The sequence below is a fragment of the Mandrillus leucophaeus genome, unplaced genomic scaffold (genome assembly GCF_000951045.1).
Source record: "Mandrillus leucophaeus isolate KB7577 unplaced genomic scaffold, Mleu.le_1.0 Scaffold110, whole genome shotgun sequence".
Classification (NCBI taxonomy): domain Eukaryota; kingdom Metazoa; phylum Chordata; class Mammalia; order Primates; family Cercopithecidae; genus Mandrillus; species Mandrillus leucophaeus.
Genome location: NW_012099210.1, coordinates 2,312,440 through 2,337,844, shown reverse-complemented (window position 1 = coordinate 2,337,844; position 25,405 = coordinate 2,312,440). Strand labels below are relative to the sequence as shown.

Sequence of the window (25,405 nt, the reverse complement as noted above, 5' to 3'; positions counted from 1 at the left end):
ACCCATCTCTACTAAAAATAGAGAAAAAAATTATCCGGGCATGGTGGCATGCACCTGTAATCCCAGCTCCTTGGTAAGCTGAGGCAAGAGGATGGCTTGAACCTGGGAGGTGGAGGTTGCAATGAGCCAAGATCATGCCATTGCACGCCAGCCTAGGTGGCAAAGTGAGGCTCCATCTCAAAAAAAAACAAAAAATGCCATATATAAAATTCAGAAAATTATAAGCTTTATTAGAACAATGCCACTTTTTTCACTGTTTTGTTTTCCTCAAAAAGCTAATATGCAATAATCTATTGCTTTTAAATGAATTTAAAATATTTAAGAATATTCTCAATTGTATTTTCTAATATTATAAATAAGTGATAGGTGTAACTCATACAAGCAAAGCTCTTTAGGGTAATAACTTTTAAGAGCGTCAAGGAATCTTACTTTTTTTTTTTTTGAGACAGAGTCTTGCTCTGTCACCCAGGCTGGAGTGCAGTGGTGCTATCTTGGCTCATTGCAATCTCCACCTCCTGGGTTCATGCCATTCTCCTGCCTCAGCCTCCCGAACAGCTGGGACTACAGGTGCCCACCACCACACCTGGCTAATTTTTTTGTAATTTTAGTAGAGACGGTGTTAGCCAGGATGGTCTTGATCTCCTGACCTCATGATCTGCCTGCCTCAGCTTCCCAAAGTGCTGGGATTACAGGCGTGAGTCACCACACCCGGCCAAGGAATCTTACTTTTAAGAGTGTCAAGGAATCTTAAGACCAAAAAGTATAAGAACCACTGACCTAAATCATGATTCAATTCTTCACTTCTCTATTCTGACTTATAACTGCATTCTGTTGTCCATTCACTTTTCATCTCTAGTCACTTATATTCATCTCTAGACACTAGTCTTTGCACGTTAGAATTGCTTTAAAAGTTTCAGAAGTTCTCCTAAATTTAACATACAAGGTTTGAATAAGTTCTAACACCATCCTAGGTTCTCAGGGGTTCTTTGTTGTTGTTTTTTGTTTTGAGTCAGGGTTTCACTCTGTTGCCTAGGCTGGAGTGTAGTGGCACGATCATGGCTCACTGCAGCCTCCACTGCCTGGGCTCAAGCGATCCTCTCACCTCAGCCTCCTGAGGAGCTAGCACCACAGGTGCACGCCACCATGCTCGGCTAACTTTTTATTATTTGTAGAGACCAGGTCTTCCTATGTTGCCCAGGCTGGTCTCAAACTCCTGGGTGCAAGTGATCCTCCTGCCTCAGCCTCCCAAAGTGGTGGGATTACAGGCATAAGCCACCATGCCCGGTCCATCCTAGGTTCTCTATTATCTCTACAATCTGTTTTTCCGGCCTCATTTCTCCTTATTTATTTGAATGCTTATCATACATTTTAATCTACTCAAGAATTTCCTGCCTCCTGGAATGTTCTTTCTGTTCCTCAATCTTCCCATATCTGCACAGAAATTCTATACTGCCTTTTCCAAGGCCACCCCAACTATGCCCTACACACCTTTCTTAGTACACCTCTTTTTTCTTTCTTTTTTTTTTTCTTTTAAAGAGACAAGTTCTCACTCTGTTGCCCAGGCTGGAGTGCAGTGGCATGACCATAGGTCACTGCAGCCTCAAACTCCTGGGCTCAGGGGATTCTCCTGCCTCAGCCTCCCAAGTAGCTGAGACTACAGGCACAAACCCCTATGTCCAGCTAATTTCTTTAATTTTTTTTTTGTAGGGACTGGGTCTCACAACACAACTGTGTTGTCCAGACTGGTCTCAAACTCCTGGTCTCAAGTGATCCTTCTGCCTTGACCTCTCAAAGTGTTGGAATAACAGGCATGAGCTACCACAGCAGGCCTTAGTACACATTCTGACCTACAACCGCATTCTGCTGTCTATTCACTTTTCATCTCTAGCCACTTATATTCATATACAGCCACCTTTTATCCTGCTCACTTTTTTTCAGTCTCCCTCTTTCCCATATGTATCCATTCTCTCTTATCAATGACTTTTAGTCACAAATAGAATGTATCATTAATTGACCTGTTTGCATCTACTAAGTATGATTTAAATATGCCTGTCGATTCTTCTAAAAACTAAATGTTTATTAAGTTTATTAATTTACATTTCTCATTCATTTGCCTGTATATTTGTCCAAATAAACTAAAAATATTCAGAAAAATATTTGAATGAGACCTTGAGCAACACCATATACCCAAAAGCACTTGATAATGTAAACTTCCATTTATCCAGAATGACTAGGAAAGACACATTTCCATAAATATAATGTTAACTAAGACACACATATATACAAACTGACAAAGAATTATACTGCTATAAAATGAACTTAAAACAATATTGAGTATCACTTAACACTTCCTCCATGACTCAGAGGGTAAGTACATGTCAGGGTCTTGCAGTGCTATTAGTTCATCACCATGAACATCAACTATTAAATAGAAAAGAGGGGACTTAAAATGTCTTCAAGAGTACAAACACTGTCTTGCACTTCCTTTTCTATGCCCTATTCCAACTGGCAGAGAGCTGGGCACATAATCATTTTGTCAATTAACCTGTCCCCTAACACAGCAGACAGAGTTCAACTTTATTTGTTTAAACTTTCCAATGATTTAAATTCTAGGTCAAAAGACAATTACTATAAATACCTTTTGATGATGAATAATCTTCATCTTTAGAGATGAAAGAGCCACATCTACAATAATAACAACATAACTAGTAATTTGGCTGACTGTTTGGCAAGAATTGGAGCATATGGAAAAAAGAACCATCAGCCTTAGTCCAGACATTCTAAGTGGAGGTTAGGAGCCTCAATATCTTAACTGGAATGAAAGCTGCTATGAAGAGCCATAAACGTGGGTCAGAATACTATGACCTGTGAGATCAGACAGGAAAGTTTTAGAAAATCTAATGGCAAGGAGAAAATATACAAAAGTATTCAAAAGGAAAACAGTATAAAGTAATTGAATCATTGCAACTATGTTCCAGCCAATTGCCTAACAGAATAAAGCTCTGAAAAATAAAAGCCAAGGTTGAAAATTTCAACACAGAACTGGAAATCATAAAGAGTGACACCACTGAAAAAAATTGCCAAATAGAAATTCTAGGACCAAAAAATAAAATAAGCAAAATTAAGAATTCAATGGACCAGTTTAATATCATATTAGCTAAAGAAAGAATTAGGAAAGGGAAAACCATCCAGAATGAAGCACAGGAAACAGGAAAAAACAAACAAACAAACAAAAAACCAGAAGCATAAATATAAAAGAGAGAATAAAGTTTACAGTGAGAAGGTGTAACGTGCATTTAATTGGAATCCCAGAATTAGAGGACAGAAAGAAAGGAACAGAGGCAATATTTGAAGAGATAATAAATAAGAATTTTCCAAAAGTGGTAAAATATCATTCCACTTTTTTTTTTTTTTTTTTTTTTTTTTTTTTTTGAGATGGAGTCTTGCTCTGTCACCCAGGCTAGAGTACAGTGGTGTGATCTCAGCTCACTGCAACCTCTGCCTCCTGGGTGCAAGCAATTCTACTGCCTCAGCCTCCGGAGTAGCTGGAATTACAGGTGCCCACCACCATGCCTGGCTAATTTTTGTATTTTTAGTAGAGATGAGGTTTCACCATGTTGGTCAGGCTGGTCTCGAACTCCTGAGCTCAAATGATACGCCCGCCTTGGTCTCCCAAAGTGCTGGGATTACAGGTATGAACCACTGTGCACCGCCAAATATCATTCCACGGATTTAAGAAGTTCAATGAATTCCAAGCAAACTAAATAGGAAACTCACACACAGATACAAAGTGGATGTGCAAAAACCTCAAAACAGAAAACTTCATGAGCAGCCAGGGAAAAACACATGAATTACATCCAAAGGAACAACAGTTAGAATGAAACTAACTTCTCTATAGCAATACACAACAATAATATATCCTAAAATGTGTTTGTTCCAACAAAGCAAGATTGGTTTAACATTTTAAAATCTTGTAATTCACTCCACTAACAGAGTAACAGAGAAAAATTATATCATCTCAAAAGATGTAGGAAAAATCATCTGATGAAATACAATACCCTTGCATGATTAAAAAAACAACAACAAAAGCTCTTGCAAACTAAAAGGAATAGAATAATAAAGCTTATCTCCCAAAATTGATCATATTGAATAATGAAAGCTTTCCCTGTGCAGTGAGGAATCAGACAACAAGGCCTGTTATCACTGCTTTTATTATCCTGGTAGCATCAACAGTTCAGTAAGGCACAGAAGATACCAAAGATAGAAGAATTAGAAAGGAAGGAACGAAACTATCATTATCCACAAATGATCTGATTTCATATATATATAATCCAAAATAAGAAATTTTCTAGATAAGTCCAATTTATTCCCATTATATATTTCCTTATATTGGCCACATCTTTCATATACTAACAACAAGTGCCTAGAAAGAAGGCTAATAAAAGATGAGAACTTCTACATAGAAGACAATTATTGAAATTCAAAGATAAATGAGGAAATATGCAATATTCTCAGATTACAAGACCAATATCACAAAGATGTCAATTCTCCCCAAATTCATCAGACTCTATATAATCCCAATTAAAACCCAAACATGTTTGTGTGTGGAGACAGGAATTGGGGCAATTTAACAAGTTGATTCTAAAATTTATATGAAAATGTCAATAGCTAGGAATAGACAAAATATAAAGCCTGGGAAAGACAGAATGATATTAGAGCAAGGACAGAAACAGAACAAAGCATCAGGTTAAGAAACAGACTCACAAATATCTTGTCAGTGATTTCTGACAAGGGAGTACAACAAAATGGAGGAGAAGAGTGGTCTTTTCAATACATAGTATTAGGACAACGGGATATTCACGTAGAAAGGAATAAAATGGAATTCCTACTGCACATGATACACATAAATCAATTGTGTGAAAGGCAAAACAACGAAGGTCTTAGAAGATAATACAGGAAAATATCTTCATGACCTCAGAACATGAAGAAGCTGACTACACTAAAATAATTAACTGTGAAAAGGCAAATCTAGAAGGTGGGAAAAGATATTTACAACTAGCAACAAATGGCTCAAATATAAAAATACACACAAACACACACATATACATATATAACAACAAATCAATAAGAAAAAAACCCAGGGAAAAAAATGGACTGGAGACATGAACAGGCACTTCATAGAAGAGAAAACACATACGGCTAATAAACTTCTAAAAAGGTTTCAACCACTTTGTTCTGGCGAAACGCAAATTAAAACCATACTAAGGCAACACTACACACTCATCAGAACGGCTAAAATTTTAAAACTCACAATACCAACTATAGACGAGGATACAAAACAACACTGCTACAGAAGTAGTAACTGTTCAGCCACTTGGAAACTGTTAAGTTATCTGCCAAAGGTGAAAATGCACATATTCTATGACTCAGCAAGGACATTCCTATGTATTTATCTTACAGAAATGCATGAACATGTGTACCAGGCCATACGATAGATTCAGATTATTGTAATGCTCTCAAACCAGAAACAATCATATAACCATTAACATTAAAATGAACTATTATATATATTATAATGTATCCACGCCATAGAATATTACACAGCAATGAAAATCAATGGGCCACAGCTCCAGGCAATAATATGAATTAATGTCACAAGTGTAATGTTGGGTACAGGAAGCCCGACAAAATAATTCATACTGCATAATTTGTTGGAGGCCAGTTTTAAAGAAAACAGGAGTAGTGCATATGATCTAACATGTTGTCACCAAAAAGGGGCACTCGGAAGGGGAGGGCTTCTGGGTCAGAACCAGCAATGTTCTATTTCTTGCCCTTTGCGGTGGTTCATCAAGCTCTTCTTTGAGGTTTCACGTACTTTTCCGTATGTCTGTTTGATCTCTTATAAAAATGGTTTAGGAAAATTAAACCAACTAGCTTACCCTGAGACTAGCATCTGCCCATCATGGGAAAAAGCACAAGCCAGAACAGGAGCACAGTGCCCACTCAGGGTACTTTTATATTTTAATTCAAAACCTGCAAATAACAAGGTAACAGAGATTAGAAAGTTGACCATGCTTAGAACTGATTTTTAAGTCAACGCCATTTCACTTGTTTATTCAACAAATAATCTTTGAGTGCCTAAAGGACACAAAAATTAAAAACCCTCATGCAGTTCAGATATCTATAAGGAAATAATCGGGATGCAGTGTGATTAACTGGTTTCTGTTGACTAAAGAAAAAAGTCAAGTTTTTAAAGAATTCAAGTAGTTTTACTCAAAAGTCTTTCTGAGGACTATAGACTAAGGCCTATGGCCTGGGAACTACAGGGCAGTCTATGAGACCACTCCAAAGTGGTGCTTCAGCCTGCTGCTCATATACAGGTGGGAGAGGCTTAGTACGTGCAAAATCACATCAAACAGAGGTTACATTAAAGCAGAATCACATCAAGGTCTGGGTGTAAGAGTACATCTGGTTATAGATTACCAAAGTGCATTCGGTTACAGATTGCAGACACGTGATCTCCGGACGTTATCTCAGGTAAGAAAAGGCAAGGCTGGGCTCGTTTATCTTTTAAGGAATGTAGTGACTCAGGCAAGAGACATGGGGGACTCTGTGCTCTCCTCTGTTTTGTCTTCAAGGCATTCTTCCGGAGAGCTGCACGTTGTCACAGAGTCGGGGGTTTTGTGAAATTATGCTGGCAAGCAGAAAGGAGCAAACACGGCTTCTCCTGTTTGTTACTCTGTCTCACATTTCAAAAGCTCAGTAATGGATTTTAAAAAGCAGCTCAACAAAGGCTAGATGGGGTAATTTCGTAACTACCAAAATTTTTAAACGTTTAAACTATACCACAATTTTGGTGTCTGATAAAAACAAAATATGCCAACTGCCCAAAAGACTTAAAAAAATGCTTATAATTTTTTAAATCTGGCATTTAAAAATATTTCGTCATCCTGTAAATAATCAATGGTAATTTACACATCTTGAAATTCCAATATTATCTTTATAACACTCCTACAAAGTATAAAAAAGTGTAAAATCCCTTTTATGCTTTTAGAATTACTAAACATAAATATCACAACTGTGTTAAAAGTATACTGAGGGAATTCAATACATTTTGGTGACAACCTATAAAAATAAATATTAAGAAATTGGCAAGGGTTGGAGGAAAGGAAAAGGAAATACACAAGGGAAATTTATAACTACATCAAACACAATAAAACCTTTTTTGAAGTGTTAAATGTCTTTTAGTGAGGATAACAAGCATTTAACTAAAGAAAAAGGTCATCAGAGTAAGTAAAAGTTTCAAGCTCAAAACAGGAAAAAAAATATTTTTATCTGGGAGAGCAGAGACACACTAAAGGCACCATGCTAGAAATACAAGTGCTAGAAACACAATGATGAACTTCAAAAGGCTTTCATTCTAACTGGGAACAGAGCAATAAGTAGGCATGATTAATCAAACAAAGCAAACATATTAAGGTGCAAACCAAATTAAGACTACAAAACTTTAATACAACCATAAGAATAGGTTATGTCCTCAAGTATAAGACCCATATGTCTCTCTACTCCTCCCTACAAATAAGCAAATAAGGTACCAATGGTGATAAATGCTTTATGAAAAGGTTTTATTATTATTTTCTTTTTTTTCAGAGAGTCTCCTTCTGTCACCCAGGCTGGAGTGCAGTGGTGCAGTCTCGGCTCACTGCAACCTCCACCTCCTGGGTTCAAGTGATTCTCCTGCCTCAGCCTCCCAGGAAGCTGGAACTATAGCTGTGCACCACCACACCTGGCTAATTTTTGTAGTTTTGTCGAGACCGGGTTTCATCACATTGGCCAGGCTGGTATCGAACTCCTGACCTCAAGTGATCCGCCTGCCTCAGCCTCCCAAGTTCTGGGATTACAGTCGTGAGTCACCATGCCCAGCCTTATGAAAAGGTTGTAACTGCATGTTTATAAACTGTCATGTATGTTTTTGTGAAAAAGTCAGTGTGAACATATTTTCCAGTAAACATGTGAAACGCTTTACTTTTGAACAGTTATCAAAGGAACATATTTATTTCCTGATAAAAGGTTCTTCTCTATACACTACAGGATAATTATGAACAACAAAAATGTAGTTTGTCATTTAACTGAAGTGTACTAGGTAACAAATAATATTTTGAGGCTCCTGAATCAATCAAGATGACCACAATATTGCAGATTCCCATGAAAATGTCAATGAAGGAATTAATAAAGACAGAAATGTACACTGGTAAAGAGAGTGGGAAGAGGGGCATCAGCAAACCAGACACTGAATCAACTTTGGGAAGATAGAAAGCACATTAAGTAATGAAGTATAAAAGAATAACAGCCCAGTGTACAAAGAGACGGGGGTACAGCCAAGAAAGTTATTCTGCCCTAGGAAACACCCCAAGACTGGCCAAGTGTAGTGGCTCACACCTGTAATTCCAGCATTTTGGGAGGCCAAGGTGGGAGGATCATTTGAGGCCAGGAGTTCGAGACCATTCTGAGAAACAAACTGAGACACTGTCTCTATAAAAAATTTAAAAATTAGCCAGGGCAAGACCAGGGAGAGGAGGTGGAGAGGGTAGGAAGAAAATACCTCAAGGTTCCAGAATATCAATAGCTAGGAAAAAGGAAAATTAGAATGACACAGACATAGACCAGAAAAGAGAAAAATTGACTGACTGTATACAGATCATTTGGCGTCTACCTCCAATCTCTCCCCAACTTCACCCTTAGTATGCTGCACAAAAGCCAAGCACTTATCCCCAGTGAAACCTTTCAAACAAACAACTGTCTGGGAAGCCCTAGGGTGACAGAGTATCTACTCCCCAAGTCCCCAGTCCCTCACCCAGAAGGGCCAATTACCCACCTCCTCATCCTAGAGGGAAGCCAGCACTAACAAACCACCCCTGTGCACAGAGCTTCTAAACATTATTGTCTAATTCTTAAATGCAAACAGAATACTAAGCAAAAAGGGGACTCGACTGCAAACAAAGCTCAGAAAACAGGAGGGAACTTAAAAACAAAGCAAAAACTCCTAAAAGACATCCTGAGAGTTTTGAGAGCTTACCTTTATAACGGACACTATGAAAAGGAAACGAAGATGATGATGAGCTTTCAGAATCTGAAAATATGATTAACGACATAAAAGATTCAAAAGAAGGTTAACAGAAAAAGCAGAGAAATTTTTCCCTAAAGTATAAGAAAAGAGAGAGAAATGTGGGGGAAAAAAAAGAGAATCAATTCAGGAGGCCCAACATTCAATTAATGGAAGTTGTAAAAAGAGAGAAGGATGAAAGAAATAGCATAACGGAATACTTTATTCCAAAACTGCACAAAATAAGCTTCCTGACTGAAAGGGTCACCTGACGGAATAGTACAATGGAAGGGAAAAGACCCACACACTAACAAAAAGCAGTACCTACAGTGAATAAATAAAAAATATAGTGGTATAAACAATGTTCACAGAAACTGTGAAAACCACCAAAGGAGTTGAAATCAAGTGCAAAGTGGTCCCCTCTGGTGAGCAGAAATGTGCATGGCAGTAGTATGGGTGAGGTCATGATCAGCAATGAGCACCTGATTTTTCAATCATGTGTATTACTTTGATTAAAAGTTTCTTAAACCATATTTTTGTACTTATTTTTAGATACTCAGGCTACCTTAAGTAAAAAGATTAAACAGAAATTTTATCCAGACCACAAATAATTTTAGAGAAGTGCTACTTAGCATACATACCTAAGATATGGGTAAAAGAAACAATCCAAATTTTGACTTGGCAATCCTGACCACATGATGCCAATCGAAAAAACTGAAGACCTTGTTCTCCATCTAAAATTTGTTAAAAATAAATACAGAGAATTTGTAAAACACTGAAATCCCCCCAAAATTTCCATTTCTTAAACTGAGATCTGTTAATTCTACTCATTTAAACCATGTTCACAAGCTATTAGTTAACTTATACCATTTAACAAAATGTTGATTAAAGAATTTCTTTTAAACAAGGTACTATATAGGATTATTAGTCCTCAAGTTGCTACAATAAAATACCTTTCATTTACATTCCTCAAAGAATAGAACTCAAGGCTGCAAGAACCAATATTGAGTCACTAAATAGAGCATCCTCTAACCCAATTTTAGAGTCTATGAGGCTAGCATTGATGGGAAAAATTAGGAAGAAAAGTCAGTTACTTTGACAGTGTTAAATGTTTCATCATTCCCAACCTTTTTTTAAGGTCATAGCAATTTCTTCCTTTTTTTTTTTTTTTTTTTTTTTTTTAGACAGAGTCTCACTCTGATGCCCAGGCTGGAGTACAATGGTGCGATCTCAGCTCACCGCAACCTCCGCCTCCAAGGTTCAAGCAATTCTCCTGCCTTAGCCTCCCAAGTAGCTGAGATTAGAGGCATGTGCCACCACGCCTAGCTAATTTTTGTATTTCTAGTAGAGATGGGGTTTCACCATGTTGGCCAGTCTGGTCTTGAACTCCTGACCTCATGATCCGCTTGCCTCAGCCTCCCAAAGTGCTAGGATTACAAGCATGAGCCATAGCACCGGCCTAAGGTCTTATCAATTTCTTAAAAGCCTGGTCTATAGTTCATATGGAATAATGAGAATTTTTTTCCATTTGATTTAATCAAGCCAAAAGCTGGAATTACAGAAATCAAAAATAACATCAATTCACTCCATTTGGTTGAAAATATTATATTATTGAGGGAAAGTAATCAGTTAAATGGTGTCCCAGAAGCACTACTACTTTACACTTACTTCATTTTAGCGTATCATTATATATCTGCTAGATTAAGTTCCTAAACAATTTTGGATAAGGTAAATATTGATATCATCAATGCAATTTTACACAAGTGGTACCTAATATCACATGTAGTTTCATCAAGTAAGTTTTGGCATTCATATGCAGTAAAGCACAATTCAGAAATTGAGGCTGGGCATGGTGGTTGAAGCCTGTAATCCTAGCACTTCAAAAGGCTGACACCGGGAGTTTGAGACCAGGCTGGGGAATATGGTAAGACCCTGTCTCTACAAAAAATTTTGTTAAATTAGCCGGGTGTAGTGGCACACATCTGTAGTTGTAGCTACCTAGGAGGCCGAGGCAGGGGATCCCCTTGAGCCCAGGAGTTTGAGGCTGCAATGAGCTATGATCATATCACTGCACTCCAGCCTGGATGACAGAGCAAGACCCTGTCACCAAAACAGAAATCTAATATCCATCTTGAGATTGCACTCCGGCTTACCAAATATTCAGTATATAAAATTTAACAAATGTATACACCTGGGCATGTAAATTTTTTCTATGGACTCTGCCTCTCTGAAAGTACAAACACTTTACTAACAAACAACGAATTAAATTCCATTTCACTGAAAGTTTTTCTAACTCCACGGGACTTCCATATTTCAATAGCGTTTTTATTTTTTCTGTAGCATAGGTTTACCCAAAATGTATCCTTTCTAAGAGAGATCTTGAGGGATACAAGCAATTCCTGATAATCACTGTCTTTTTAAGGCAAAACATTTTATTCAATAAATGACTGAGAGCAAAATATTTCTGTATTAGACCTAATTACCAAACCTATTTTTTTCATCGTTTCTTAACTAAATAGATCCTTTGAAGTTAATTCTAAAGTTCTTTAAGTAGTGAAAATTCAGCTAAGACAATGGAAAATTACACAGCTTAAAATATGCTTATGTTCAGTATCTAAATATAATATTTAGAAACATACTTTTCTTCAGGAAAAATATTTAAATTATAATAACCTAATAATCCACACTTTATCATTTAAAAACTGGAGAGAAATGATTATTTACTCTCAGGTGCAAACAGGATTATTTTTCCTTATTTCAGCAAAATGTCACAAGATGAGTTAATATATCGTAAGTATTTACAGATAATAACAAATACTAAATTAAACAAATTTAAATTATATACTTTGTCTTCTAAATAAATACAGTTGTTCCCACAAATTCCTACAATAATCACTTTAAAGCATGTATCAATTTGTTTCAGACAATTTACTCATAAGGTTAAGATATATTTCAACAGCAACACTGAAGGAACTAAAGAAGGCACGAAGATTAAAATTCTACCGAGAGAAGTGTATAATACGTTCTAAAGGCAGGGTGGGGATGTGGGTATCATTTCAGAGTCTCATCTAGAATTCTCTGCCTGGTGTAGTGAGTCTTTCCTGACCCCAGAAGCTCCCAATCTCTCTAAACGCAGGACAAAAAAGCCCTTATTTTCATTCTAATATTAAAACTAATATAGTGGTCTTTTCATTGGAAATCTATCTTCAGATCATTTAGAACCAAAAAAGGAACCTAGATCTCTCCACACTTATATAATTCACCAGATTCATTGAGTGCCTACAAGATGTGGAGAAGGTATCACAGAAATGGAAGCAATGACTTGCTACAAGCTGTCCTTAGAGTAAAACAGCACAGAACAATATATTAAAAGAATAACTGCCTTAATTAAATTAGGGAGGCAGTTTAACATAAGAATGGGTTTATGAAAAGAAAATCTATTATTTCAGCAAATCATTAAAAAGAATCTTACTCATCAATCTACATTTCAAGGCCTACTCTGTATCAGGTACGATGAATAAAAGAGACCCAGGCCCTGTCTGCCTGGAGCTTACAAGCTAATAGGAAAAACACCATTAAATATTATCCATATAAATATAGAATTAAAACTTGTGATAGTATTATGAAAGAAAAATAAAGCATGCAAATAAAAGACTATATCAAAATTATACAGATTTAGTGCAGGAGTTAAGAGCAGGAGAGGCTTATCTTTAGTGATTTTCAGCCAAATTCTAACGGACATAACAGCAAACCAGGTAAAGGGTCTGCACATAAAACCCTTGGAAAAATCTTAGAAACATTCCAGGAATTAAAGAAGGTCAATGTGGCAAAAAAATGCATGAGGCCAAGAGCAATTTGAGATTAGGGGGAAGCAGAACATGTTTTGCTTTTGGGATCTGGGATCTTAATCATATCTTAACAAGCCACTGATGGGCTTGAAAAGGGCGGAATACCACAATCTTCCTGTCTACTCTCTGGACCTGTTTTGTCCAATAAGGCAGTGACTGGCCATATGTGGGTACCAAAGACTTGAAATGCAGCTAGCCCAAATTGAAATGTACTATCTATAATATACACACCAGATTTCAAAGACTTAGTACAAAAGATAAAGTATCTTAATAATTTTTATTATCAATTATTGAAATTACATTATATACTGGGATTATACTGTTAAAATTAATTTCATCTACTACTACAACATTTTAAATTTTCCTAAGTGGCCTGCAGTACGTTGTTATGGACAGCACTGGTCTGGCAACAAGACTGCAGGGGAACAAGAGCTACAGAACTCCCACCCACTAACACGGAAAATGAAAACTTTAAAGAAAGAACTTTCCAATTTACTGTACCTATTTAAAAGCAAGAGACTATATTCAGGATCTCTGTTTATTTCTAAAAAATCAATTGTGTTGGCAAACATTTTATAAATTTAGCTTTTGGAAGATTAAATTAGTAAATGGAAAACATAGCTTCTATTTCCAATTTTTAACGTTTACATTTCTACTTGAATATCAACATAGTGTTTTTTTCTTTTTTTTAATTGCAATCCTATCAATAGGGTTAGGTCCTCTAAATTGCCATATCCAAGGAATCTGAATCTATTGTACCAATCTGAGTCACCCCCTGCATATAATAAAGAATGTAATTTTCTTGCAGGAAACTCCAAGGCCCCCCCCGCAAAAAAAGAAAAGAATGTGATTTTCTCATATATTTTTTCAGATTTCATTTTGGTCAAAAAAGAGAGAAGGATAATCCCTTTACAGGAATAAATTAAGAGGGCTCCTCATTCTACTAATGATAACATACAAAAGAATAAAAGAACAAGTCATATACAGCACAAATTATAAACAGGAATTTCTAGCGCTTAAAAGAATAAAATAACCAACCAGAAACTGGCTGTGAAGAAAAATCGCAGCAGGTAATTCCAAGATCATGTGCTTTTTCACTATGCAGACACCTCATTTTATCATCCCACACTGTTAAATCACCACATGAGGAGCCAGTGACAAAGAAGCTTCCATTAGGAGAAAATGCACATGCCACCAAGGAGCCATCTTTAACACTACCACATCTGAAATAAAAGTAAAAAGTGGGTTTTCATTTCAGAGTATCTTTTACTTTATACCACAGTCTCTAACAGCAGCTTGATATAGTAAAAAGAGAATAAATGGCTATAACAGATCTAGAGAGAAAGGACAATTGATGCCTACAGAAATAAAATATCATTTATATGCTATGAACTGAGATACACTGTCTAAAAGCAAGGAAGGATTTAAATACCCTCCCTTAAACATTTTAACTGGTATGTTCAAGCTTAAATTACAAACCAAAGTCCACATATCTTCATATTTTTCCACAGGGCAAATCAGTATAAACACATTAAAATCTGTAAAACTTAAACCAGAAAAGCAATGACAAGCAACATCAACTACAAACATTTTTTTTTTAAAGGTGAGATAAAACTATTTTTATTGGAAAATATGTTATTGGAGTCAAAGGTACTTTCAATGTCTGTATTAAAAATTACCTTGAAGCAACGGTGAGGTCTTCAAATATAAATTATTCATGAAAGGAAAATGCTGTGGGCAAGTTAAAATTATGTTAGGAAGACAGGGAGGCACTGTGCTGAAGATATTAATATTAGATCAGTTAGGAAAAATAAGCTGTTAAAAACCCAACAATTAACGCACTGTCCCATCCAGCAGGGTATCTATCACTTATATATAATTAATTACATTCTTTAGGGATAGTTATGCTATACAGCCAGAAGTTGTCATTGGATAAGATTCCTTAGCTGACAGCTGGATTTCATGCATATAAAAAAGATATCTGGCCTAAGTGTTCATTAACACCACTTAAAACACATCACCCTCTTCAACCCAGACCTAAGCTTAAATGAGCAATAGTTGTGGACCAACTGGCATTTGCGCTCTGAAAGATGCTGGGAGATAGGAGGAAGGGGAGGTACACTAGGCTATTTTAATTGTTAATTACTTAAAAGCGCATGATTTCTAATGTTCTTAATGTCATCTAAAAGTGTTAACTTTTTTTTTTGAGACCGGGTCACTCAGTCACTCAGGGTGGAGTACAGTAGTGCAATCCTAGCTCACTGCAGCCTCAAACTCCTGGGTTCAAGCGATTCTCTCACCTCAGCCGCTGGAGTAGCGAGGACTACAGGCACACGCCACCACGCCTAGCTAATAAAAATAACTTTTGTTATGTATATTTTGCTACAATATAAATAAATGTGAATAGTTTTAATGTTGTTAAATTGCAATACAACATTACCAATGTAAATTAATTGACTGTTTTTTTCCCAAAAGAGTCTTTCTGGTGAGTTGTTTTTTTTTTTTAAGAAATGATAAATAACACATCACCACCACACCAGGTATGAGGTTCTTTCTTCTGGGCTTGTTCATTCACCCAGCAAGAATTGCAGTCAGAGAAATAACTGCATCTCTTAGCTGAGCTTTACATACTATTACTTTATTATTGAAAACACTTGGGCCAGGCGCAGTGGCTCACACCTGTAATCCCAGCACTTTGGGAAGCCAAAGCAGGTGGATCACATGAGGTCAGCAGTTCAAGACCAGCCTGGTCAACATGGTGAAACCCGGTTTCTACTAAAAATACAAAACATTAGCTGGGCGTGGTGGCGGCAGTCTGTAATCCCAGCAACTAGGGAGGCTGAGGCAGGAGAATCACTTGAACCCGGGAGGCGGAGGATTCAGTGAGCCTAGATCGCACTATTGCACTCCATCCTGGGCAACAAGAGCAAAATGCTGTCTCAAAAAAGAAAGAAAACACTTAAACCACAAGTGACAAAAATAAAGCCTAACACAAGTATAAATATGTAACAAACCTGCACGTTGTGCACATGTACCTTAGAACTTAAAGTATAATAAAAAAAAAAAAAAGAAAGAAAGCCTAAATTTACTGAACCTTTAAAATGCTGCATTGTTTAACTCTTACAATTAAAAAAAAAAACATAAAAATCTAACAAGGTTAACTCTTAATTTTAAGATTGGAAATATAAAACTCTCAGAGCTAAGCAAATGTACTATAAGAATCATATTAAACATCTCTCTGGGTATTTGACCTTTAGAAGGCCAGTTACAAATTTTTTTTTTTTGAGACGGAGTCTCACTCACTCCCAGGCTGGAGTGCAGTGGTGCAATCTTGGCTCACTGCAAGTGTGGCCTCTCAGGTTCACACCATTCTCCTGCCTCAGCCTCACAAGTAGCTGGGACTACAGGTGCCCACCACCACACCCGGCTAATTTTTTGTACTTTTAGTAGAGACAGGTTTTCACTGTGTTAGCCAGGATGGTCTCGATCTCCTGATCTCGTGATCCACCCTCACTGGCCTCCAAAGTGCTAGGATCACAGGCGTGAGCCACCGCTCCCGGTCCAGTTAAAATATTTTTTCTTGTGCTACCTGAAAACTATTGACTTCCTAGGGTCATCGAAATATTTTTCTTTTTTTCTACATCACTTAGACTGTGCAGAATATCAAAATATTTTGCTTTCAGCTTTTTTTAAGTACACCTAGTCAACAGGATTAAAACAGGAAGAATTTAAATATCCATACCTATATAACTTGTATGACTGTGCATTCCACAAAACCAGAGTTCCATCAGCTGCCCCTGATGTCAAACACCTGGAGTCTGGGGAAAACTGGCAAACCCTCACGGGGCTGCCACTAGGCTGTTCCATCACTGCCAACATCTGTCCATTTTCAGTATTCCATAGGACAGTGGTACCATCTGTTGAACACGATGCCAAAATACGTCCTGAAGGGGAGAAACAGCAGCAGTGGACAGCATAGGTGTGAAACTTCAACGGAGAGTGTGGCAGTTCAGTAAAGTCATGTAACGAGTATAGGCGAATTGTTTTATCCAAGGAGCAAGTAGCCAAGAGGGAAAAGGAGAAGGCACAGCAGTTGACATCGTCACCATGATCAGCTAATGTGTGAATCAGTTTCACCATGTTCTTTATTTGAAGTAAAACAGCCTGAAATTTTTAAGCACATAAAGGTTATTTATTCTAGGAATCAGATAAATGCAATTTGAATCTATATAAAAGGGCCAAAATGTTTTAATCTGCTCAATGAATTCTTCCACATCAACATTTTAAAGCAGTGGTCCCAACCTTTTTGGCAGCAGGGACCAGTTTCAAGGAAGACAATTTTTCCCTGGACTGGGGTGTGGGGGATGGTTTCAGGATGAAACAGCTCCACCTCAGATCATCAGGCTTTAGATTCATAAGAAGCACACACCCTTGATCCCTAGCAGGCGCAGTTCACAACAGGGCTTGTGGATACCTGTAGCCCTAACTACAAAAATTAGCAGGGTGTGGTGGCGCGTGCCTGCAGTCCCAGCTACTTGGGGGGCTGAGGCAGAAGAATCCCTTGAAGGGAGGCGGAGGTTGCAGTGAGCCGAGATCACCCCACTGCACTCCAGCCTGGGTGACAGAGCGAAACTCTATCTTAAAAAAAAAAGAAAAGAAAGAAAGAAAGAAAATCTAACACCGCAGCTGATCTGCCAAGAAGTGGAGCTCACTCATGCCCTCACCTCCTGCCGTGCAGCCCAGTTCCTAGCAGGCCATGATGGGTACCAGTCCTCAGCCCTGGGGTTGGGGAGCTCTGTTTTGTCTTTGTGAGACAGGGTCTCCCTCTGTCACCCAAGCTGGAGTGAAGTGGCATGTTCTCAGCTCACTGCAACTCCTGCCTCCTGGGTTCAAGTGATTCTCCTGCCTCAGCCTCCCAAGTAGCTGGGATTACAGGCGTGCCCCACCACGCCTGGCTAATTTTTTGTATTTTTAGTAGAGGTGGGGTTTCCCCATGTTGGCCAGGCTGGTCTTGAACTCCTAGCCTCAAGTGATCCACCCATCCTGGCCTCCCAAAATGCTGGGATCATGGGCATGAGCCACCGTGCCCAGCCAAGAGAGCTCTGTTTTAAAGGACAACCTGTTACCTGGGATAAGAACAATTTGGAGAAAAAAAATCTATTAAGACTAAAACCTCGGATTTTCACAACCACCTTTGTTATACCAATAAATTTCCACAATTCCTCAAAAAGAACCTTGTCAAATAACTTCAAACTGATTTGATGTTGAGCTTTCAAAACCTAAGGTGTTTATTTCACCTTTGAAGTCTTTCTCATAAGGAGTTCTCAAAAATATCCCATTCCAGATCTGCTCATCTCAACTCAAAAAGTATTTTCTATTCTAATAATTATCTTAGCTGCTCCCTCCACAGGATGGAGCCAAGGCTATCTGCTCCGCCTTTAAAATGAAACTGTAGGATTTGCTCTTAAAAAAACCAACAAAAGTCTCACTGAAAATTTATTAATAAGGGGCCATGTTGAAAGCTATCCTACCATGGTTTGTCATCCTGTCTGATAAACAGTAATTATACAAAAGACTTGAGGTGAGGAACCACCTCTGAATGCATCAAGGAAACCAAGAAAAGAAAACCTAAGAAAGTGTCAAAAAATGAACTTAGGCAGACCACATTCAAGAACAAATTTACAAATTTAGAATAAAATCAAACTCCTCACGATGGCAAACAAAATCCTATATAATCAAAATCCTATATAATTCCCGCCTGCCCACTTCTCAGATCTCAACTCTGGTCAGTCTCCCTCTCTTCTTTCCAGCCTCCTTGGCCAAACAATCTTTCGTCTCCATAAAGCGGTTTTCTCGAGCTTAAATGCTCTTCCCTCTGCTCTTCGGATTCTATTTGTCATTTAGATCTCAATTTCAGTGTCTCTCCTCAGAGAGGGTTTCCCTATTTAAAGCAGCCACTTTCTAGGCTAGCACATCACCCTATATTCTCAGCAATTACCACTAGCATCGGATATTTGTTCAATTGTCTCCCCCGACTAGGATGTAAACTCCAAAGGACTAGGGACTTTGCCATCTTGCTCATTTCTGTAGCCACACCATGTAAAACTGTCAGGCATCTAATGTACTTATATAAATATATGTTGAGTATTTATTTTGCTGAAGCCCAATTGAGTTCCAGCCTTTAAATAATCTATACGTAATATGAAATTAGAAAATCTACCAAGACTAAATATATATATACACACACACACACACACACACACACATAACTGACGGTGGAAAATTGGTGTAGAGGCAGAATCAGCTCTGAAAGGGGCAGGTATAACCTTGACTTGTAAAATTGATAATCCTGTGTCCTAGTCTTATTTACGGAAATACCTCTACCAAAAAAATAAATAAATAAAAGTCTGACTGCGATGGTGCACACCTGTAGTCCCAGCACTTTGGGAGGCCGAGACGGGTGGAACACTTGAGCCCAGGAGTTTGAGACCAGTCTGGGCAACAAGGCAAGACCCCATCTCTCTAAAAATAAAAATAATTAGCTGGGTGTGGTGGCGAACACCTGCAGTCCGGGCTACTTCAGAGGCTGAGGCGGGAGCATCGCTTGAGCCCCGGAGGTGATGACTGCTGTGAGCTGTGATTGCACCACTGCACTCTAGCCTGGGCAACAGAGCAGGATCCCATCAATCAATCAAACAATTAAGACATAAGGACCATGCCTTTCCCCATCACAATTTTCTCCTTTTTAGAATAAGTTCAGTCTCTTTTTTTCGAACATAAACTCCAATAAAGCCTAAAAACCAAACACGAAAATTTCTGGTAGACTATCCCTGTACTGTTGCATTGAAAACAATTAAGACCAGGTGGTGCTTTCTGCAGAGCTCGCAAATCCCAGCTGTGCAAGTGCGCACAGGTGATTTTCCAAACAAACTTCCGCTCCCAGCCCTCTGCGGCACTCAGCTCCCTTTGCAGCTCCAGTGGATTTAGTGGAAGCACCGAGCCACCTTCAGCTGAATAGTTTGTTTTGAAAAAGCTCTCAGGCCTACCCAGGACCTGCCTGGGGGTGTGGGCGTCCCCTCGGGCCTCCGCTGTCACGCGAACAGTAAATTACCGGGCACGCCAGGTCAGCTGGCCAGCGTAAACATATGGATCCCATCTCATCCAAAGCAAACCTGAAAGGTGCCCAGCGCTCCCAAAATAAAGTCCGCGACTTACACCCCCCACGCACGAAAGACCAGGAATGTGCCCCACTCTGACAGCGGCCGGGCCTCTGCGGACGGAGCGACCCAGGCAGGAGGGCAGCTTGGGAGGCAGGGAGCTCACCCGCAGGGGGCTTCCTTCCACCCGGCGCCAGCACGCCTGCCCTAGCCCCAGGCCAAGGGTGCACGAACCAGGCCTCGCTGCACTCAAAGTCCCAGCAGGGCCCTGCTACGCAGTTAGAACCGGGAAATGGAGGGTTCAGACGCCCCGCGCGAGCAGGCCCAGCCGGCTAAGCCCAGCCGCGCTCCCCCACCTGCCGCCGCTGAGCCGGCCCATAGGCGCGGCCCCTCTCACCTGCAGGGCGCAGAGCGCGCCGGATCCTCTATCTGGTGCCCACGGGTCACGTGCCGCGCAGGTGAGGTGGGCGGGGCGGGGCCCTCTGAAACCCAGAGACTGGGGACCAGGCCCCGCCCCGCGAACGCCCGTGGAGACCCAGGGCGGAGGGAACAGGCCCCGCCCCCGGGGCTGGCCCTTGAGGCGGCGCATGCGCGACCTTCCGTCCGGACTGCGAGTTCCTCTCCAGCTTCTGGCTCTAGGGTCAAGGCTAGTTCAGGCTTGGAAAGGGGCTTCAATCGTAATTCTATCTGTTTTGCTAAAGCTGCGGTGGCAAGGCCTAGTGATCGCCTGAAACGTCGTTTTAAAGGGGGCGTTGCATCGACTGTTCGTCCATCCCTGCTGAAAGTTTTTACCTCTTTCTCCCATTCTCCCCCCTGCACTGTGTTCTCCGAGGGCGGTCTCCCGGATTGGCCTTCTCGGTTTCGGCCACCCTGGGCGGTCCGTGACTTGGCTTCTTCTGCCCTCGCCTCCGCACTCGGGTTCCCCCAGAGGTCTCTCCCTGGCAGGCTGCCTGCCCCGGGCCCCAGCCCTGCCACTGAGTGGGTATCCTGAGCTCACTGGAACCCCGGGCGCCTTTTCTTCAGCCTTTCCCAGTGCACCCCAGTGGCTAACGGCAGACGGGTTTCCATGTGTCACTGACTACAAAGTGGCCCTGCCATCCTTTTTAAGATAAAAATTATCCAGAGAAAAAAGTTCCTGGGCAAGTTGCCACTTGTTAACTAAATGCACGACATAGTGTGGGACTATGTTCAGATGAAAATCAAAGGCTTTTGTTTTTAATCCGTGAGGAAACATTAAAAATATATCAACCTGTGGAAACCAAAGTTACATTTGAAGTGTAATGACCTAAAATGCTCACATTTAAAGATGAAATTGAGACCGTGGGAAACTATTTGTAATGAAAAAGACTAAGGGGAAAGGGGAGATCAAAATTTATGATTTTGCGAAGCTCTTGGTAATTTTTTAAAATTAGCAGAGTGCATCATGATTGAGACTTTGAACACCAAATTCCATTCCAAAGTATTGCTAAAACAGTATTTTTCTAAAAACAAGTTTTTGATTGTATAAATAATGGAGCTCTCTGTAGAAAACACAGACTATATAAACGGGAAAATAGTGAATAAATTACACACTCAGAGATAACGCACTCAGAGATAACATTTTCTCTCAGTCTTTCAGAAAAAACAGTAATTTTACAAAAAGTCCTGGAAACTGCCTTTTTAAACAAACTTGTGTCATGAGCTTTCCCCATGTCTAAAATTTCATTAGCTTTTTTTTTCCTACCTAATGGTCTACATGGAAACATACCATAAATTATTTAACATTTTCCCTGTTACTGAATGGTTTCAACATTTTTGCTCTTAGTATAAATAATGCTGGATTAAATATCTTTGTACCTAAATCTTTTTTTCTTTTAGCCTCAATATATTACCACGTTGTGTACATAAATGTTTATCCATATTTATGAATATGTACCTAGGATAAAAATTGAAATGGAGGCCTGGCGCGGTGGCTTACGCCTGTAATCCCAGTACTTTGGGAGGCCAAGGTGGGTGGATCACCTGAGGTCAGGAGTTCGAGACCAGACTGGCCAACATGGTGAAACCCCGTCTCTACTAAAAATACAAAAAATTAGCCGGGCATGGTGGCACGCGCCTGTAATCCCAGCTACTCAGGAGGCTGAGGCAGGAGAATCTCCTGAACCCAGGAGGCTGAGGTTGCAGTGAGCAGACATCGCGTCATTCTACTTCCAGCCTGGGGGATAGAGTGAGACTTCGTCTCACAAAAGAAGAAAAAAAGGAAATGGAATCACTGGGCATAAAGGTGTAGACAGTTTTAATAAGTAATACCACACTGCTCTTCAGAGAGGTTGTACAGTTTACACTCTCAGCAATATGTAGTTGTGTTTGTCTCTCCACTTTCTTGTCAAACTTGAGGGATACCTTTTTTATCTACACTAATTTGTGTGTGGGTTTTTTTGTTTGCGAGATGGACTCTCACTCTGTTGTCTAGGCTGGAATGCAGTGGCACAATCTTGGCTCATTGCAACCTCCACCTCCCGGGTTCAAGCGATTCTCGTGCCTCAGACTCCCAAGTAGCTGAGATTACAAGCACCCACCACCACGCCCGGCTAACTTTTTGTATTTTTAGTAGAAACAGGGTTTCACCATGTTGGCCAGGCTGGTCTCGAACCCCTGACCTCAAGTAATCTGCCCGCCTCAGCCTCTGTCTACACTAATTTGATAAGCCAAATTGGTTATAATATTCTTTAAGTAAAACATGTAAAAGAAGCCTGTGACTACACCTGCCAGTAGTTTAGCACCATGACCTCAAGTCCAGTATAGTCAGCTTTGCCTGTCCTACAGGGACAGGCAGTTTCAAAGATAGAAGCCTCATTGAGGCTGGTCTCCAGACAACAGATTTGCAGTTTCAGAGATGTGAACTAAAATATCTTGCCAATATACTATAGAAACAGAATTTAAAAAGATAAATTTATAAGAATTTATAGATTTGTAAAGTGAACTGGTACAGGAGAGAGTGTTAAAGTAGTTAGACCTTTCATTTGGAATATTAACGATTTGAATGTTTTATGCATTCCTCACCTTAATTGTGTAGCTGTGAAAATCTTATTTAAGGCTGGGTGCGGTGACTCACACCTGTAATCACAGCACTTTGGGAGACCGAGGTGGGCAGATCATTTGAGGTCAGGAGTTCGAGACCAGCCTGGCCAACGTGGTGAAACCCCGTTTCTACTAAAAATACAAAAATCAGCCAGGCATGGTGGTGCACACCTATAATACCCACTACTCAGGAGGCAGAGGCAGGAGAATTGCTTGAACCCAAGAGGCAGAGGTTGCAGTGAGCCGAGATTGAGCCATTGCACTCCGACTTTGGCAACAGAGTGAGACTGTGTCTCCAAAAAAAAAAAAGAAAAAAGAAAAAGGAAAAAGAAAATCTTATTAAAGGATAAAAATCCCATTTTGTCATTAATTTCTTGTTCTGCTCCTTAAAATAATGCTACTTGAAGAATATAGAAAACAATTTTAAATGATATATTTAAAGAAAAACCAACTTTTTAATTAAATAGTAAGCAATACATGTTGTCAAAATACAGTGGCAATGGGAACAGAATAGATGTGAAGCAATGAGCGAGCCACCAATTACTAAAATGTGGTCCTGAGTAAACAAGAGCTTAAAGGAGAGATGAGAAGTGCCTGTGAAATTGGAAAAGGTCGGCGTGAGACTGTGTGCCAAATAGACCTAAGTCTGGACCGGCTAAGGGATGAGCTTTGGAAATACCCAGTTTCACAGTAAATACTCAGGCATGTATTGAGGTTGTTTTCCTTTGCGGGCAAACCCAATGTCAGAGTTTCCAGGACAGTTGGACAAGGTAGAGCTCAAGGTATAAAAACTCCCTTGAGGTGTTCAGTTTATGAAACTATATCAAGCTGAACACATGAAATTTGCCTTTTTCTATGTGTATATTATACTGCAGGAGACATTTTTAAAAACATCCTGGTAGTTTGCCCAGAGATTATCTCATATCTGATGCAACCATTAACTCTCCAAACTGGTATCAGCCACAGTGCCACCGGCTTGTAGAGGACGCTGGGGATGTGGAAAGCTGCAACTCTGCCTGGGAGCGTGATGTGTTATCTTCTGCATGATAAAATGTTCTACAGATTTCCTTTTCCTTTGCCATTATGTAAACTTTACACCTTCAAACTGGCCATCTTTTCATTAAACCACTCAGAGTCCCTGTGTGCCAACCAAGTAGTAAGAATTAGCAGAGTTCTTGAGAAACACCTGGAACTCCATACAGAAAAAAGAAAGATCCAGGGGCTGCCTAACAACAAAACAGGGTTGGGATGAGATGGTGTAGATTGGGCACAGTGAGAACTGCCTGACAGCAGAAAATGTGCGTATGGCTGGAAGTCAGAATACCAGGAAGCAATGTAATGACATGTATGAAACTTGGTATTTGGTACCTACTAAAAATTTTTTTGCAATTCTCACTGTGCCCTTTTCTCCATTTATGGTACAAGAAATATTTTTTGCTTATGAAATTTTTCTTTTGTTTTGTTGGTTTTCGTTTTTGTTTTGTTTTCCAACTCCTGGGCTCAAGCGATCCTCGCACTTCGGCCTCCTGAGTAGCTGAGACTACGGGCAAGCAGCACAAACCCCAGGTCATGTTTTGATTTTTATTTGTAGAGAGACAGGGTCTCACTATGTTGCTGAGGCTGCTCTCAACTCCTGGGCCCAGGCAATCCTCCCACCTTGGCCCCCCCAAAGTGCTGGGACTACAGGCATGAGCCACTCCATGCCCAGCTTTTGTTTATGAAATTTTAAATTGCAATTTTAATTTTTTCATTTTCTTATTCTGTCCCATTTTCTCAAATTCTTTATTTTCAGATACTATTATTCATGTTCTTCAAGATCAAGATGTTAATGCATTTTTGAAAAAAATATACTTTTGTTTCCAGATTTATGATTTTTATTACATAAGGTAAAAATATTGCAGATACGGAAAAATTAAATTCATTCAGCAATAGTTCAATTTCCAGAATTACAGATTCTGTTTCCTGTTTACTGCTCGCTGTAGTCTGGAATATAGTATTTTGATGCTGCCAGTCTTTGGCACCTTGTAACATTCTGCCAATTAATTGACCAAATAATGTTAAGTCTCCATTTTAACTTGATTATCTGGAATTAATATTTCTCCATATTTTCACTAATGACTTTCAAACTAGTTGACTGATTTTTGCCTAAAGAAAATCAAGATACTCCTTTAGTTTTACTTTTTGTTTGTAACTTGAAAAGGGAAGGATGATTGTCACATTTTAAAGAATGTAATAAA

The 25,405-nt window shown here is 39.4% G+C and overlaps 1 protein-coding gene across 3 annotated transcripts in view; it reads right to left on the bottom strand.

Annotated features, from left to right (window-relative positions):
• Positions 1–20,677, bottom strand: part of WDSUB1 (WD repeat, sterile alpha motif and U-box domain containing 1) — a 51,765-nt gene extending 31,088 nt beyond the window's left edge. Inside the window, exons 1-5 of one of the 3 annotated variants that reach the window (XM_011991633.1) lie at positions 20,506–20,677; positions 16,694–17,115; positions 13,990–14,174; positions 9,745–9,837; positions 5,940–6,033 (exon numbers count right to left, since the gene is read on the bottom strand). In XM_011991633.1, coding sequence (XP_011847023.1) covers positions 5,940–6,033; positions 9,745–9,837; positions 13,990–14,174; positions 16,694–17,091 — 770 coding nt within the window. In that variant the 5' untranslated portion in view covers positions 17,092–17,115; positions 20,506–20,677. Of the gene's footprint in view, positions 1–5,939; positions 6,034–9,744; positions 9,838–13,989; positions 14,175–16,693; positions 17,116–20,274 lie in introns of all 3 variants that reach the window. The other 2 variants (XM_011991617.1, XM_011991624.1) reach the window with 2 other exon arrangements.
• Between the last annotated feature and the right edge of the window lie 4,728 nt (positions 20,678–25,405).